Raw genomic sequence first — 17609 nt, 5'->3', positions numbered from 1 at the left:
CTATCATCTCTAGTTGGCTTTCTCTCATCTCCTCTCCATCTGGAAGCTTCCAGTTCAACTCTCAAGAAGCCTGGGGAAAATAAAAAAGAACTTATATTTTTCTGAAAACTCTGCAATGATTGCCATGTCTTTGCCCTGTGTGATATTATGCTTATAGCTCTGTAATACAAACAAACAACTCTGCTCTTTTCAGCAAAAGCATGTCATTTCTGTCTCCAAGACTGGAAGGGTTTTCCTTTTTTGCAACCTTTATCTGCTTCCTGATAGGCTAGATACATGCTTTTTAAAAAAATCTCAGAATCTGGGCCAACTAATGAGCCCAGCAGGTACCAAGCACAAACCCTAGAATCTGGATTTAATTTGGACAATCTGGTCATATGGGAACCTCACAATTGCCTGGTACAGATAGGCACAAATAGGCGGGCTGGGGCTACCTTTCGCTGCTGTGCAGCAGTGCCGCAGCAACCAAACTGTGTGGTGCTGCTGCACAGCAAAAAAAAAGAGCACTAAAAAGCGGCTCCTTTTTGCACCGCTGCAAGCAGCCTGTGGTGGCATGAACACATCACTGCTACGCTACTCCATTTGGATGCAGCAGAGCAGTGATGTCATCGCTGCACGTGCCATCTCTACAACACTGCACAACAATGACGCCCTAGTCATGTGCTAGGGTTGCGTGGCATGTGGGCACTCCGCCCCAAGGCAACATTAGCACGTGACGAGAGCATCATTCAGGGCCCATCTGTACAGGGCCCTTGAGACTTTGACACTCCTCCCACTAAATAAAACCCTCCTTGCAAATCTCCAATGAACTCACCACTTTGCAAAGAAGAATAAGCACCGAAGAGGAAAAATTACAACTCACAAATGTAAAGAAAAAAAGAAGAGGGAAATAATCCACAGCCTCTTTAATATTAACTGATTTACATTTTGCCATGAGATTTTTTTGGATACCAATCCATTTCCTTAGTCATTGCATTCACAAATTAATATCCACAAATGTTCATGCTAATATATAAATCAGCTAGTCTTAAAGGGACAGCTAGATTCCTATTTTTCTCCCCTTCTCTTTTGTTGTTCTGTAGCAACAGATTAGCAGGGCTACCTCTTCAAGGATGGATGGTTTCCTTTTCAAAAGGAAGGTGCACCTACCCTCACCCCTCCCCACCCCACCTCTTCTCGCTTTTTCTGCCTTACTCAAGGAATTCCAAGGGGAGAGGGAGGAAGAGACAGGCTGATGCAGATTGGGAGTGCCTCCTGCTCAGCTCCCATGCCTGGCATCTGATATCTGCTTCACTTTTCTGGTGCCTCAGTGAGGGATGGGAGAGTTAGGAGCCAACATTGCACTCACTTACGTGTGTATTCACACTGCAGAATTAAAGCAGTCTGACACCAGTTTAACAGTTATGATTCCATCTTACAGAATCCTGAGATTTGTAGTTTGGTGAGGCATTCCGCCCGATCTGTCAGAGAGCTCTGATGCCTCACCAAACAACAAATCCCATTATTCTTTAGGATAGAGGCATAGCAGTTAAAGTGGTGTCAAACTGTTACAGTGTGGATACACCTTTATTTTGTGCACCTGGGGCAGAGAGCTTCCTCTCCTTCATTAGGATGATGCTGGTCAAATCCTTACAGTCCAGCATTTGCAGCTCTTCCTTTATACTATTGCAGTATCAGCATAGCAGGAATGGACAACCAAACTATTATCTGATGTTACATAGAGCTCCTGTATCTTTAACGAAAGGTTTCCTGTTTGGAGGTCCCCCTTGTTTTTCATGCTGATTACAGCTTCCAGTCATCTAACTCTTCTTGTTAGACATTTACTTGTCCCTAGAAAAGTCTCTCTTTCCAAGGGTCAAATAAATACCAGGTCAGTTTCTATTCCCAGCAGGTAGACTATAATTATTGATGAGCTTGTTTGTTTAATATCCCACTTTTCTCCCACATGGGATCCAAATTGGCTGTTGTTCCTGTTGTTAGCTCCCCCCCACTTCCTATTTCATAGCAAAAAGGAGATTACTTGCTAATTAGCTTACTTGCTGTTCACCGCTATGATCTTTGTAATAGCGGTATATAAATAAAACATTATTATTATTATTATTATTATTATTATTATTATTATTATTATGCTATTTTAAAAAAGAGAAAAATATATATACAATGCAAGTAAACTAGTCACTAAAGTCACTCCCCTACAGGTACAGGAACATATACTGAGGGAATTAAGAAAGGCTTTTGTGCTGGTACGAAGGCTCTTTGCTAGTTCCCAGAAATGATTAACAGGAATCAAACTAATAGTCAAGGCCTGAGAACATTAAGTGTTCAAATAATGTTGGAAAGGACATTTGCTGAATGAAACCTATTTGTAGACTTTTATAAGGATCTTGGCCAAAGCAAAGGGCATTCCTTCACAATACACTAATACTGTGCAGAATCATTATTTTAATTAATCTTCCAGCGCATTATGCAAAAGCCATGTTGCAGCAATATTAATGGACTCTTGTGTGGAAGCAGCCCCAAAAATTCTAGGCACTGAAAGACTACAGAAGCCAGATGGATTGTAAGGTCAGTGGTCAGGTTTAAATAACATTAACAAAACAAGCAAACACCTTTTCTCATTTCTTGAAATTACATGGAGTCGACAAATATCTTTGTGCAGGAGCTTTCATCTATACATATTTCCACATTACTTTTTTCCATAGTGAAGATGAAACTGGAGGGGTTATTTTAATAATCATATGAACAGGACCACACATGGCCAAGGTAGTAAATATACACAAAAACGTGTACTGTACTAGCAAATCATCTTCTTGCACATCATAGCATGCAAGGTCAGTAGCCACATGTAGTTCTTCACAAGCTTAGCAACCTGAGTATTAAGGTAGAAATATAAGAGTCAATATACTTTTAGTAATCATACCTGAACATTGGCAATTATTTCATTGGTAATTTCACCAAGCACTGACTGGACATCCTCTATGGTGTAACCCACCAAAGGATCTATCTCACTTTCAGCTTTGGGTTCCTCTTCTGAGTGAATGTCTCCATCCATCTCCTAACAAAGTACAAGAAAAATATCCCATTAAAAGTGTTTCTCTGCATACAACATACAAAACTGGCATAAAGATGTATTTGAAATTTCTGCCTGAGCAATAAGAGAAAAGGTGCCATGCAGAACAAAGGAGATGAGGAGATTAATGAAGTTGGTGAATGCCTTGCCACCATTTGATACTGTAGTCTCAGCAAATATTAATCTTAAAAGTCAGCCAATGGTGAATTTAAGTAGCATATTTCAGAACATCTGGACAAATCTTTTATGGGAGGAGTTGTGTGAGGATGAGGAGTGCCCCCTCTTACCTTGATTTCCTCCTCTTTCCCTGGGACCAATGCAATGAATTTAGAATAAATGTCATAAGGAAGACCTTCTTCCAAGGGAGCTGAGAAAGGGCTGTCTGCAGGCTTCACTAGTTCTACAATGTTCTGTTAAAAAGAAAAAGAAAAAAAGGGGGGGAGGGAAGGGGGGATTAGCTTATATAACAAAGATATAATTAAGCTCATAATTTGCTGATGACTTTTTCAAGAAATGAAATCAAATGCCTCAGTCTGTCAAGCAAACAATCCTTTTTGTTATTCTGTAAGTGCTCCAGATTGGATGGCTTCCTGACATCTTTCCCCAAACCGCTTTTAATTTCTATTAACATGTTTCTTTCAAGGGGCCTCTTTTTATTTATTTATAATAGACACATATTACAAAAAGACACAAAAATATTACCAAAAACAAAAAACAAACATATACATTAAACGCTCTTACTAAAATCAACATATACTACTACCAACATATGACATATAGACATATAGACTTACTATACTTAATATATTTACTCTCATCCAACCTTCATTAATAGTTTATTCCACAGAGAGAGAGATATATAGCTGTTTTTGTCCTTTGATAGGCAAACTTTTTTTCATTCTTTTTTCCCCTTTTTCTTTTTATCTAAATTCCTGTGTGAATACTTTATTTGTCAAGGGGCCTCTTTAAAGCTGAAGAAATATTTATATCTAAGTAGACACTGATGACACTGACTTCTGCTCTTTCAGAGAGCAATGCAAACATATACCTTCACAATTACTTAGCTTAGAAGAATACAAGGTATCTGGAAGATCTTGGGTGATTAATATTGCCACCAACATATAAAAGGCTTAAAAATACAGTCTGCCTGCCCCATAAGTGGGCTTGCCATATGCGGATTTGAGTTCATGCTGATGGCAATCCTGGGGGGACAAAATGGTATGTGTGCCCTCACCATGCGTGAGAGCACATTGCCATTAAAATCAATGGGACTTAAGGTCTGACCATTTTCCCCATATGCGGGAGGGGGGGAGTCTGGAATGGATCCCCCGTATATACAAAGGGCCCACTGTAAATGGAAAACAACCCTTACCACCACATCATTTACACGCCTACAATCAATTAATTTTATTAATATGTAAAACTATTCTTCCTAGACCACAAATTGAAACTGAAGCCCAGATTACTTCTTGCCAGTCAACACTCAGAAAGCTAACGTGAGGTTTTGCTACTTGACAAGGAGTGCTACTCTCTCCTTCCTCCAGCACAAATTGTTTCTTATTGCTAGGCAAGCGATCCTAAACTACAGCCATAGCTGTTACTGTCCCGCTGGAAGATTTTTTTTTTAAGACCAAAAAGATTCACTCCTATAAAGCAAAAAGCTGCCTGCAGGGTGTCTGTCTACAAAGATGGAAGAACAAAACATTTAACCCAGCCAGCAATCTCTTGCTGTCTGGAGCAATGAATGCAGTTATCACTGAAAAAGAAAGCTCCTAACAGGACCAATAGCTTCTAAATTTGTTCTTCCTCTTGAGTTATTTGAAGGACCATCAGCATCCTAACCTGCCTAGATCATAATACTGGCCACAGAGATCCAGCTCACATGCCCACTAGTAAGATCTATTAGGTTGGCAGATACGGAAGAATGTGCCTTTTTGTGGTTGCACCATTCTTGTGGAATCCCTTATGCTGGAATATGTACACAGCTGGTTGTCTTTAACTGTAGGCCCATCTTCCTATTTGTTATTTGAATGTTTTTTGCAATTATAATTGTGTTCTATATTTTATCATTTTAACTTTTCATGTTGTTAATTAAAGCAACCCACCCTTATCCATGGTTCTGCTTTCTGTGGTTTCAGTTACTTGCTGTCAGCAATAGTCCAAAAACACTATGTAGTCTCCCCACCATCCATGGTGTTGCTCTCCACCGTTTTGGTTACCGATGGTTAATTGTGGTCTGTGAAAGTTACTGGTATAGGGTTTGGTACTATCTGCAATTCCAGGAATCCACTAGAGGTCTCAGAACCTATCCCCATGGATAAGAAGGGACTACTATACTGGAGATTTTGGGTCTGTGCAGATGAGCAACATGTGGCCACTCCTTTACTGGCTGGATCGAGGCTGCAGCAACCCTATGCTGCGACCCTGGTCCGGCCACTGGAGAGCATAAAAAGAAGCTGCAAAAAGCAGCTCTTTTTTGCAACCTCTGAAGGGGTGCTAGAGCCATGGTGGCACAGCTTTATGTCACCGCTTTGGTGCTGTGCCATTTGGACACAACACCGGAGGGCTGCCCATGATGCACATGCCAAAATGGCACCCTGGGGGCAGGGCTAGGGCATCCAGCCTGCGGACGCTGTGCCCTAGCTCCACCCACAGGCCAGCACAAAGTGCTGATCTGTATTACCCATTTGTTTCAAAAGGAAATATATGTATATATAATTAAAGATGGAATATTTGGCTAGCAGGTTCAGCCTAGCACCATGAACCAGACTCCTCTGCTCTTTGTTTCAGAAGTGTGTGTGTTTAAGTTATACATTTCAGAGAAACGTTTGTTCTATATGCATGTTTATTTGCACTTAATAGTAAGAAAGAGTAGCCATACTGTCATGGTGACAATGTGGCACTGCTAAAATTTCTTAAAACCTTTCACTTCTTTTCACTGTGTGCCACCACTGCTGCCTATTATGTGATGGCAAAAATATAGAGAAAAGGAGTGAAAGGCACTGCCTAAATTTCTTTAAACCTTTCACTCTTTTTTAATGTGTGCCACAACTTCCACCAGTTATGTGAAGATGATGTCCACTATTCCACCAACTCTTCACTGCGAGACTTGAACTGGGACTCTCTTAAGTCTTTCCTGCACTATAACTCTCTTTAGATGGAAGCACTCTGGGTTTCAAATTTTTCCTCAGCTTGGCACCAACTATACTTTAACAGCCACACATCCGCTATCTAATGTGTCCCAAGCCTAAAAATATCTTCTCACTATTGGTAGCATTTTAATATGTTTCTGAAATCACTTCAGACAGATGCTTGTTGAAACAAAGTAAAATTTTTATTTATAAGTCAGAGTGAATACAGTAGCTCTTTTAGTGGATGGTATTCACAGTGGATACGGTGTATAAATATTTTATTAGTTACAGAGTTTAACAGCTTCTGTAGCTTTTTTTGGTAATTGGTTCTTTATAGCTTTGTATATGTTCCCTTACAGACTAGGTTCTCACAGAACCTTTAATAAATTTTTGTATCTTATGACCCTTCTGGTTATCTGTGATTCCACTAGTCACCAAACACTATGTCTCCCTGCAGGGCACTACAATAATATAATTGAGGACATTCTTTGTCCCTTTCTTGGGTACCTAAAAGCCTTTCTAACTGCCCTCACAGCAGCCCAACCTAGCCTCAACATCTGTTCACTCCTCACGGCATCAACCCCTTTCAAACCTGCTCCTCCCTTTTATATACTCACTCCTGGGAGCAGCCCTCACCTTTTCCTGGCTTTGCTCCCATTAGCTAGTGTCAAGGTTCTAATCTGCCTGCTGTCTCCACACATACTTTGTGAAAACACTTAGCATACAGCTCCTGGAGAGGGACCTCAGTTGTAGTCCTGCCTCAAGTAATATGCAATCATAGTACTGACTGAAGAGTGGGGTATAAATACTATAAATAAACTAACTAGCTAACTGTTACAGACTGCCAAAATAAAGCTGCTTCGGGTCCTAAGAGTCCGGAGGTCGCGCCAAAGCCACACTCCATTCCTAAGCACTGGAGGGCAGCTTTGGTGCAGCTTCTGGATTCTTAAGATGCATGCATCATTTAAACAGCATACCTCCAAAGAGACCCGAAGCAGCTTTATTTTGGCAGTCTGTAACAGGCCTAACTAACTTATATTGCATGGAGAAATTAAAGCAAGTATGGCAAGGTGCAACTCATGTTAACAGTAGGCCAAATAATGCAAGAGATATCTATTACAAAATAGCATTTCTTTTTACTCTTTAACTGCAGGAGATATTGTCATATGTTCTCCCAGTTTTTATGTTTTGCAAAATGCTCTCTCACAGATTAAGTGCTTCAGTTTTTATAGTTTCCAGAGACAGTAAAAGGTAAAGGTAAAAGTAGTCCCTTGACATGAATGTTTAGTCATAACCGATGCTCATCTCTGATTCTAAGCTGAAGAGATCACTCTGAGGACAGCTCAGGGGGTCATGTGGCTAGCATGACTGCATGAAATGCTGTTACCTCCCCACTGAGAAGTGGTACCTATTTATCTACTTGAACTTTTACATGCTTTTGAACTGCTAGGTTGGGAGAAGCTGGGACTAGTGACAGGAGCTCACCCCATCATGTGGCACCCGGGCTTTGAATTGCCAACCTTCCGATCTTCCAATGGTCAGAATTGGCGTCTTAACCACTAAGCCACTGCATCCCCACAGACACTGCCTCTATATTTATTTTTGGCTTGTAAGTAGAATTCAGTTGCCATTTACCATGTCAAAATTATTCAGCATTTAACCTTTAAGACTTCTTCATACACACTATATGCATACATTTCTATAGTGAATTCTATGCCTCTGGCTGAATAATCCTGAACTTGTTTTCTCTGCAACTATCATACATTTGCCCTACTACCAACACCCATTCCAATAGCTAATTACAAGTCTATTACTGCAGAACTAGTCTCTTTTGTTAGTCACAACAGTCCTAGCATTTAGCCAACAGGATTTTAAAAATGCCTGTAGTTGTAACATGGAATTAAAATTGAAATAGTTTGTTTGGTAATAGAGGTTTATGACCAGAGGTGTGCTTTGAAGCCAGAATGTAGTGATCTAAAAAGAGCTATTTGACTTTGCCCTTCCTATATTTTGCATTCTTAACAAGTCCAGGAAAAATTCAGAATGAATGAATTGTGAAAAGAGACCAGAGCCAAATGTATTTAAATGAATCCTTCTGATGCAATACTTTCCTTTTAAAAGAACAATTAAGGCTTTGTATTTCATTTAAACAAAACCTCATGTATACCATTACCAAAGATTATGCAGTAAAATCCATTTAAAAATAAAGAAGACAAGGTCACCATTATAATCCTGTTTTTAAAGTTACATTTCCCCCCAGGAGAAATCTACAGCTTTTCTACACATGTGAATGCATTTCAGGCAGTTTGCTTCCACAAGTTGCAAGTGAATTAGGCCCACCAATAAAAGTAAATTAAAACAAAAATTTGTACTATTATGTTATTGTTGTTAATGGCAACCAAACAAGCAACATTAGCTGTATGTTATTTCCTGCTTGTGCAACTTTTAAGTTCTTAATCATAAAATGATTTAAGTAGAAAAGTAGAGACAAATAATTTTCAATAACTTAAAAGCAGTATTATTATGTTGTTATACATTACAATAATGTATGCACACAGAAACAGAATGTGACATTAAGAGGGCGATCATCTTTTGGTTGATTAGAAGAGGGTTTTTTTCCCCATAGTGGGGAGGTTGGAGAGAGGATCTGTTCATGCTGATGTCTTAAATATATTCAGTAGATAGTAACTCCAATATATTCTACAAATGCAGCCCAATTCTATGCATGGTTGCTGAGAAATGTTCTAGTATTCTTGGGGGGGGGGTTTACTCCCACCACTTTCATTTTTTGCAGAATGTTCTAGTGTACTGTTATTTCAATGGCCTTTTGGAAATTAAACTGGAGTCACCTGGCTCTGAGAACACTCACCATCAGCCCCCCTTCTTAATGAAGGGAATAGGGCTCATAGAAGCACCATAGCAGCATCCCAGAACGCCATAGGGTGGTGCCAGATCTACAGCCACCTCAGAAAATCAATGGCCTGCAAGAAGCCCTTGTCACCTTCCCACAGATCACCGTTACGTTTGCCTAAAGGGTTTTTTTTTTAAAATCGCACTTCATAGTCTGAAAGTTATCAAAAGCTTTCAAATATGCTTTTAATAGATTTAAAATGAAATCAGGGCATAGTACAATTGATCTACTTTCCACCATGTGTCTGCCATATGCAGCTTGTGATGGATATAGAGCAGACTGGCTTTTTACAAAAGTGTGTAAGACAGCAATTTCAAAATGGCCTAAATAATAACAAAACTTCTGAAGAATGCAGGGAAATGGATTCCTAAGAGACTTAATAACCAAGGTATGAGGATGTGGTATTAATGATGAAATGAATATTGTGCAAGCTACCAATACAAAATTCTACTCCCCACCCCCACCTATTTACGATCACTTAAAATAAAACTTATTGTGCCATTTATCTATAAGTGAACCTATTGTTACTGAAATATAAAAGGAGAGCTGAGTGGTAGAAATATATTTTAGTAATAAAATATTTAATGTCGTGTTAATAACTCCATAACTTATGAGCAACAGCATAAAATGTCTGCTCCCAAAATATTACAGGGATTAAAACTAGCTGCTTGTTTACATGGTAAATTTGGACTGGAGCGAATGCCTGCAGTACTTGTATATGGAGGAAAAGGAAAGCTTTTTTTTATTCTATGCAAGGAATAACTGGAAGTGAAATGTGAGAGCAGCTCAGTTTGAATGTATTTACTAATATACTTCCAGAAAATTAGAATCACTATCTAATACCTGCTTGACACTTCTTGAATGTAAAAGAATATTGGAGCCCAACATTTATTTTAAAAAATCAACCCTTCCCACAGTAGCCCAATGTTTTAATTCAAGTGTTTATTTTTTAATATTAAAATTTGTTTGGTCTTTTAATTATATTTTATACAATTTTATCTTGAGTTCCCTTGGGTGTTATTTTTGGAATAAGCTAGAATATCAATTCAGTAAACAAACAAATGCCTCTATGCCTACTGGGAATATGTGATCTAACAGAGAACATGATATTAAAATTTTAATTGATAAATAAATATTATTCATAGACATTTTGAATAGCAGGGATGGTATTATGGAGTAGTAATGAAATATAGCACCTACCTTTCCATGTGAGCTCTACCTCTGCTTTGATGGCCTATGTCTTTGATTGTGAAAAATCTCCATACAAACACCCTCTACAGTACTACTTGGGATGGCTCATCAATATGACTGAGGTTGCATCTCCATTACAGGAATAATCCAGTTGGATACGACTTTAACTGCCACGGCTAAATGCTATGGAATTCTGGGAATTGTAGTTTTGTGAGACATTCAACCATCTCTAACAGAGAGCTTTGGTGCCACAACAAACTTTGTTATTGTGTTCCTTCAAGTCATTTCTGACCTGGCGACCTAAAGCAAGCCTGTCATGGGGTTTACTTGGCAAGATTTGTTCAGAGGGGGGCTGCCACTGCCATCCTGAGGCTGAGAGGGTTTACATGGCCAAGCAGCGAATCAAATCCTGGTCGCCAGAGGCATAGTCCAATATTGAAACCTCTCTGCCGTGCTGGCTCTTCTGCAACAAACTACAATTCGACAGTTAAAATGGTGTCAATCTGGAATGTTTCTCCAGTATAGATGCAACCTGAGTTCATTTAATAAGTTTAGGATGTTTTATATGGAACTGTTGCCAGCCATTTTGTTAGATGTGAAGAAAGAATGTAAGTCCTTAGACAATTTACATATACATTATCTGCCAGTTCTTACACACATGGAGAAATACTAGCTTGGCATCAGTAACAGAAATCCCAACAGCAGACTATGTACAGCTAGTGCCAGAAGACTATCTATAGAAGCAGAACCAGAAGAATGTTAATCCTGGATACCAGGAAGCAATGAGGTCAACAAATTTGATTATCCTTTCCTTTCCTTTCCTTGTTACGACTACAAAGTTCCCAAACATGTATAGGACACCCACATACCACAGGCATATTCATACAAATTATCTTCTCAAAAATGGCACAAGCAAGCTTATAAACTGAATCACTTAGCCTACTTAAGGAAAGATTTTGCCAAGCTCATTCAATATGTTCATCTTTAACTGTGCATTTCAGTTTTGGGGAATAAAAAGAGCACACAGACACGTCTGTGCTTGTTCAACAGATGAGTAAAGTGCTGTGACTAATAGGTTACAAAGGAGTTGTTTATGTAATATTAAAATCTGCTCTGGTTCTGTAGACAGAAAGCATGCTACTCTCTGAACTGAACTGTGTCTTAAATTCAGGTCCAAATTTTTCCTCCCATTGACAAACTCCAGATGGCACATCTTGGCTGAGAACTAAAGAAATCACCCAATTTCTGTCTTCATAATCATGAAGCTCATTTTCAAAACAGTGAGGGCTAGAACCTTTCTAAAATAGAACATGAGATTCCCAGGACTGAAAAAATGTTGGCCACACAACTGTACCTCAGGAATCACATGTGGTTGATGGCACATATCTTCTGTCTCTCAGCAGGTCTACCTTTCTTTCCTGGACCTATTTAATACCTTTTGACTTTCTCCAGCCTCCTCAAATACATGCAGTTGTAAAGCTGTAAGGGATATTTCTGACAACAAAATAGTTATTGTACATATTTTAATGACAGGATTATAATGATAACGGAGAAAGTGTGCCTTATTTAGTGGCATCTTGGCCTCAAGGACATACAAGGCAGCTAAAATGCAGTAATCTATATTAATGAACATCATCATGAAATTTTAAAGAGAGGTTTACCAACAGCAAAATTATTTATGGTTTCTGCTTTCTCCTCTTGTATATTTAGCCCCAAAATTACTATTAGAAAACACACTGTCACAGTAATAAATATTTCCCTTAGACTTAAGTTACTAAATAGTTTTGAAACACTCTCCTTCTGGCCAGGATGGACAATATTCTTGTTATACTGATGCTATTTGCCAATCTGTTTTCTTCAACAACCACTAAGAGTGTTTCCATCAGAAAGCAGCCAGTAGCTTCTTACATTTTATATTTCAATAGAAATCAGTTTCAATGTTGTATGTTAATGGTGTATGTTATTTATTTGCCCCAATATTATACTGGAGCCAGTCTAATATTGGGGCAAATAAATAACAAAAAACATTATACGGTCTCTGGTATCTGTGCTTCAGTTAATAAAACTGTCTGGTTAATCAAAACCTACCATCCCCATGCCTTCAAATCTGGCTTTTACCTGCTCCCCTTTGCTGCAGATTTTATTGCTCTGGCAGCAAACGATGGGTGCCTGCCTTTCCATGCAGTCTTCATTCATCATCTGGTGCTGCTGCTGAGGTCAGAATGAGGTGCCTAGCCACACTATTGATGCTGGGCACCTCATTCTGACCTCATAGCGACTCATGCCTGCAGCAGTAGTGCCAGGCAGCTTCCAGGGACTATGAGTGAAAAGACAGCCATCGTTGTTGCTGCAAAGAGAGCCCAAAACCTGCAGCAAAAGGTGAGCTATTTAAAGGTAAGTCAAGGGGATGAATCCCCAAATGAGGGTGCAGGTATTGAGAAGACAGTCTGGACCCAATTTTGGGGTTTGGCCTTGCGCTATGTAAGGATGACACAGCAAACCCGAGGAAATTTGGTGTAAATCACCCATGCCTCACATCTTGAGAACATCTTGAGCTGAATTTTCCAATCCCCACCACTTGGTCTCTGTCCTGACTGGGACAAAGAAACTCCTAATTTAGGAGTCAGGATATGTTGAGTTGAATGTTATAAAGCCTAATATAGATCTGTCACTGAAAATGTTCTTCATATCAGTGAACCTCAGACTATGGTCCTACAGATGTTCTGCACTTGCTTTCAGAAGCTCCAGCAGTATGGTCAATCATAAGAGATAACAGGAATTGAAACCCAAAACATGAAGGATGGAAGAATGAGAGCCACTGTCTTATACTGCATAATTCTATCCTGATAATTGATAGCTGGTCAACAAATATATACATCTTGCCAAACACTGCTTGTAAGTTTTAGGCCAACCATTGATAAACAATGCATTCAGACTTTGAAACAAAGGGGGAAATTATTTTTTCAAGCTGAATCTAAGATTGTTATATGGTAAGTACTTGCTGCATCCTGCACAACACTATAAAATCCAAAATGCTTTGCTCTATCATGTAGATTTTCAACAAAGACCTTTCTATCTTGACAGAATAAGAGTCAATGGGCTGAATCCAGATGTGGTCATGGTTAAAGTGGACACGCTGAATCAATATAACTTGAGTTAATCATAACTAACTTGCCCATTGATTCTAATGAATCTATTCATTAGCATGACTAATTCTGTACCAAGGCACAGAAGGGATACACAAGAGACAAAGTTATGTGCAAAGGATGCAGAAACAATTCAAAGATTTCTAGAAAAGTTCTTTTGAGTCTTTGTAGATATACAGTAAGACTGCCAAAACCAAACTTGTTTCTAGATTACATATAACTTTTTTTTGTTCAAAGAAACTGGCATTTAAAAATAAACTTGAATCTTAATCCATGGGTAGTAGGACATAAAATTGTTCAAAGATATATATAAAAAACCCTACTCCATAGAGTTTCTTTTATAAATATTATGCATTTAGCTAAATGTGTGGGTTAGAAGGAGACATAAAGGCTGTAATGTTATGTCCTTGGCCATTAGATACAACATACAAAGAGCTTAAGTCTTTTCCACGGAGCATGTAATTTTCTGTTAAAATAACCATTTGTTCTCTGGACTGCAAATTCAATTACTGATTTTACTGGGATTGTATTCAGCTGTAGAAATAAGCACGCAGGGAAATAAGCAGTAACTCAGATGTGTATAACAACATTCCCAAACAGGCATGATTGTGTGAACAAACTGGTTATGATTCTCTGTGAATCGCAATGCGTTCCAGCTTATTTCCATATTTTTAATTAACACTTACTTAAAAATAAAATCTGTACCAGGACTCACTTTTTTTTCCATAAAGGAGGATATGCAAAATTTACTTCATGAGAAAACTGACTCCCAATTATTTGAGTGGCTTTTGTTTTTCATGTTAGCATCATTCAAACTGGATTATTAACATCTACTTCCCTATCATGCAACGCAAGAAGTGAAATGTCATTCCTCTAAATAGATTCAGCTCTTATAGTTTGTGCCTCTAGTTATGTTGAGAAGACAGATGATGGGGTGGCCAAAAGAAAGGCTCTTTTGCTCTAACGTCCTGTGCTACTCCATGTGATCCTGTAATCTTGACCACAGCAGCGTGTTCCTTTCTTAGTTCAGAGCAGCCTGGTGGAGGTGTCCTGCTGCTTAGAAATTACATTGCCAACGGAGTGCTCAACTGGTGTATGCAAAACCTTCAAATTTCAGTTTCTGGTACTACAACTCAAGCAGGGATGGGGATCACACCACCATAATAAGATACATATGGTCTGCAAACCCTAATTTTGCCACACACACCCCATCCTAGCAGTCATCTGAATTCCCTTGACCACTTTTTTTTTTAAATTCAGGCTGATTTGGGGGCATGTTTTCCTCTGAACACAGCTTGTTTACTTTAAGGGATTCCTCTTTCCTACCATGTCAGGATGCACAGGGAAGCCATTGAAATCCACAAACACCTGGACAATTTCAACAGGAAAGAGGAATCACTTAAAGTAAACAAGGTTTAGCTACCAGTCCTGAAAGACAGCAAGATAAAGACAAATGCAAATGAGAAATCTCCCAGGGTCAGGGGTTTCCCAACAGACAATGAGCACTAATCAAGCAGACATTAGTCCTCTAGTGCAGACCCTGAGGACTGCCATTAGCAACCAACAATATACATGCAAATCACTCCTGCCTTTCCAGGTCACACAATATATATAGCCAAGTCCTTTCCAGGCAAACATTCTCTGAAGATGCCAGCTACAGATTCTGGTGAAACGACAGGAAGAAACTCTGCTAGAACATGGCCACATAGCCCAAAAAACCCACAATAAACTATGGATGCCGGCCATGAAAGCCTGCGACTTCAGACTGACCTTTACTCTGTTCTCATTCTCCTCGATTTGTCCATGGCCTTCAACACCATGGATCAATGTCTCCTAGTTGATATACTTTCTGACCTCAGGTTCTCAAACTCTGTTCTTGATTGGTTTAAATCTTATTTGTCAGATAGATCTTTTGCAGTGGTCATGGTGATCAGACTTCATCTTCTGTCCCCCTATCCGTTGGAGTTCCCCAGGGCTCTGTTTTAGGTCCCCTACTGTTCTCTCTTTACACATTGTCCCTAGGAAAACTTATCAGCTCTTTTGTTTTTACCTATCTTCTGTATGCTGATGACACTCAGCTGTATCTTTCCACCCCAACCTTTCTCCAAGTCTTGAACTGCAAGTTTTATCTTGTCTTACAGCTATTTCTCAGTGGATGCATCATCGGTGTTTGAAACTCAATATGTCCAAGACAAAGCTTCTTGCTTTTCCACCTAATTCCTCCTTTCAATACTCCTTTTCTGTTTCTGTCAACAACACCTCTATTTGACCGATCCAGGAAGCCCGCAGTCTTGGTTTCACTTTTTATTCCTCTCTGTCTTTTATCCTCCACATCCAGGCCACAGCCAAAGCCTGCAGATTCTTTCTTTACAACATTGCCAACATTCATCCATTTCTCTCGACCTCCACTGCCAAGACTCTGGTCCACGCTCTGGTGGTATCCTGACTAGATTACTGCAACCTTCTTCTGGCAGGGCTTCCTCTCTCTTATCTTCATCCTTTAATTTCTGTTCAGCACTCTGCGGCACATATCATTACATCCGCTCACCACTTCGACCATTTTTCTCCTTTATTATCATCCTTTCACTGGCTCCCCTTTCCCTTCCATATTCAGTATAAGCTTCTGTTGTTGACCTTTAAAGCCCTGCATGGGTTGGCCCCTCTTTATTTTTCTGAATTTCTCTCTCTGTACATTCCCACTCATACCCTCCATTATGGTAATCAAGGTCTGCTCTCCCAGCCTAGGATCTCCACTGCCCCTTCCCGGATTCGTCCCTTTTCACTTGCTGCCCCTCACTCCTGGAACCTTCCTCCCCCATGAACATGGGTCATCACTTCTTTGACCACTTTTAAATCTGAGTTGAAGACTATACTGTTCAGAGAAGTGTTCCCAGGCACTATGTGATTATCTATCTGATATGTCATTGAATAGTTGATGTTGATGTTTTTAATTGTTGCCTGCTTATTTTAACCAATTCTGTTTTATATTACCTATTGTTTTATACGTATTGTGTAGATTGTACACAATTGGCAAGTTTCTTTTTTATTGATTTGATCATTTGTATGTACAGTGCTGTGTACATTTACAGTGCTACAACAACAACAACAACAACAACAACAATAATAATAATAATAATTAAATGTGTTGGACAAAGACAAGCAATGACTGCACCTTTGATCCAGGCATAAATAAGAAACCATAACCCTATGTAACATTCCTGCAGTGCTGGTGTACTGGCACTGTTTTGACGAATGCACTCTTGCACCAGAAGTATGTATACCCACTTGAGTGTTTATTTGCAGTAAAGTAATATGGTTAGATCATTATAGAAAGATAAAGCAAAACAAAGCAGGAAGGATGTAACTTCTTCCTTCCCAGGGGAAGAGGTCACTTTTCTTAAAACCTACAAGCTTGCTAACAAAATGATTTAAAGCCTTACTGCCACCATATCAGATTTGAGGATCTGAAATGAAACCGTTTTCTCAAGCAACTAGAGGCCTCCAGTGTAACACATAAACCAAACCAGCTGTACATTCCATTATAAACAAATTTTAAGATCAAATAAGATCAACACATGAGATGGATAAAAATCAGTTAGACTGGTGCTAAACATGGTAAGGCAACAGCAAATTTATCAAATTAACTCCCCCATCCAGGAAAGCCATAGAAGCTTCAAGTCCGGAATAATGTGAAGTATAATATATTCAGAAGCCAGAAGTTATTATTTGGCCTTAGACAGCATTGGAAAGTGTTATTTCCCAATGTTGCTGGGCTTGAAATAGTTTCTACTGTGAGTTGCTTTGAAAACTGCCAGCAAATCATGTTATTAAATCAGGGTATTTAAAATGTGTTTAACTCGGAATGGGAAGAAACAATAACCATTTTCAACCAAATAGTTTCCCCCTGAAGTGAATTGTTACATAACAGAGCCATTTTGCTCCTTATCCCTCACCATCTGTAATTTAATTTCCATTTCTTAAAAGCAAAAGAGATGACATTTGTTTAAAAAAGATCTCTATAATCACAAAGAATTTAACCTCAAGCTGAGATTCATGAGAAAAGATTTTGTGCAGTAAAACAGTAAGGAGTTTAAGATGCAAGAGCTGAGCATATGAATGCATGTTTTCAGCTTTCTCTGTTTTGTGGCTTGGCTTCCATT

At 39.1% G+C, this 17609-nt stretch overlaps 1 protein-coding gene across 4 annotated transcripts in view; it reads right to left on the bottom strand.

The window, feature by feature from the left end:
• The window catches only part of CABCOCO1 (ciliary associated calcium binding coiled-coil 1), a 78865-nt gene that overhangs the window by 10774 nt on the left and 50482 nt on the right, over positions 1–17609 (bottom strand). For all 4 annotated transcript variants that reach the window (XM_042459420.1, XM_042459419.1, XM_042459417.1 and 1 more), the window contains exons 6-7: positions 3358–3480; positions 2921–3055 (exon numbers count right to left, since the gene is read on the bottom strand). In XM_042459420.1, coding sequence (XP_042315354.1) covers positions 2921–3055; positions 3358–3480 — 258 coding nt within the window. The remainder of the gene's footprint in view (positions 1–2920; positions 3056–3357; positions 3481–17609) is intronic.

The sequence above is a fragment of the Sceloporus undulatus genome, chromosome 3 (assembly GCF_019175285.1).
Source record: "Sceloporus undulatus isolate JIND9_A2432 ecotype Alabama chromosome 3, SceUnd_v1.1, whole genome shotgun sequence".
NCBI classification, from domain to species: domain Eukaryota; kingdom Metazoa; phylum Chordata; class Lepidosauria; order Squamata; family Phrynosomatidae; genus Sceloporus; species Sceloporus undulatus.
Note: the sequence above shows the minus strand (reverse complement) of the source record. Positions and strands in the feature narration are given on the sequence as shown.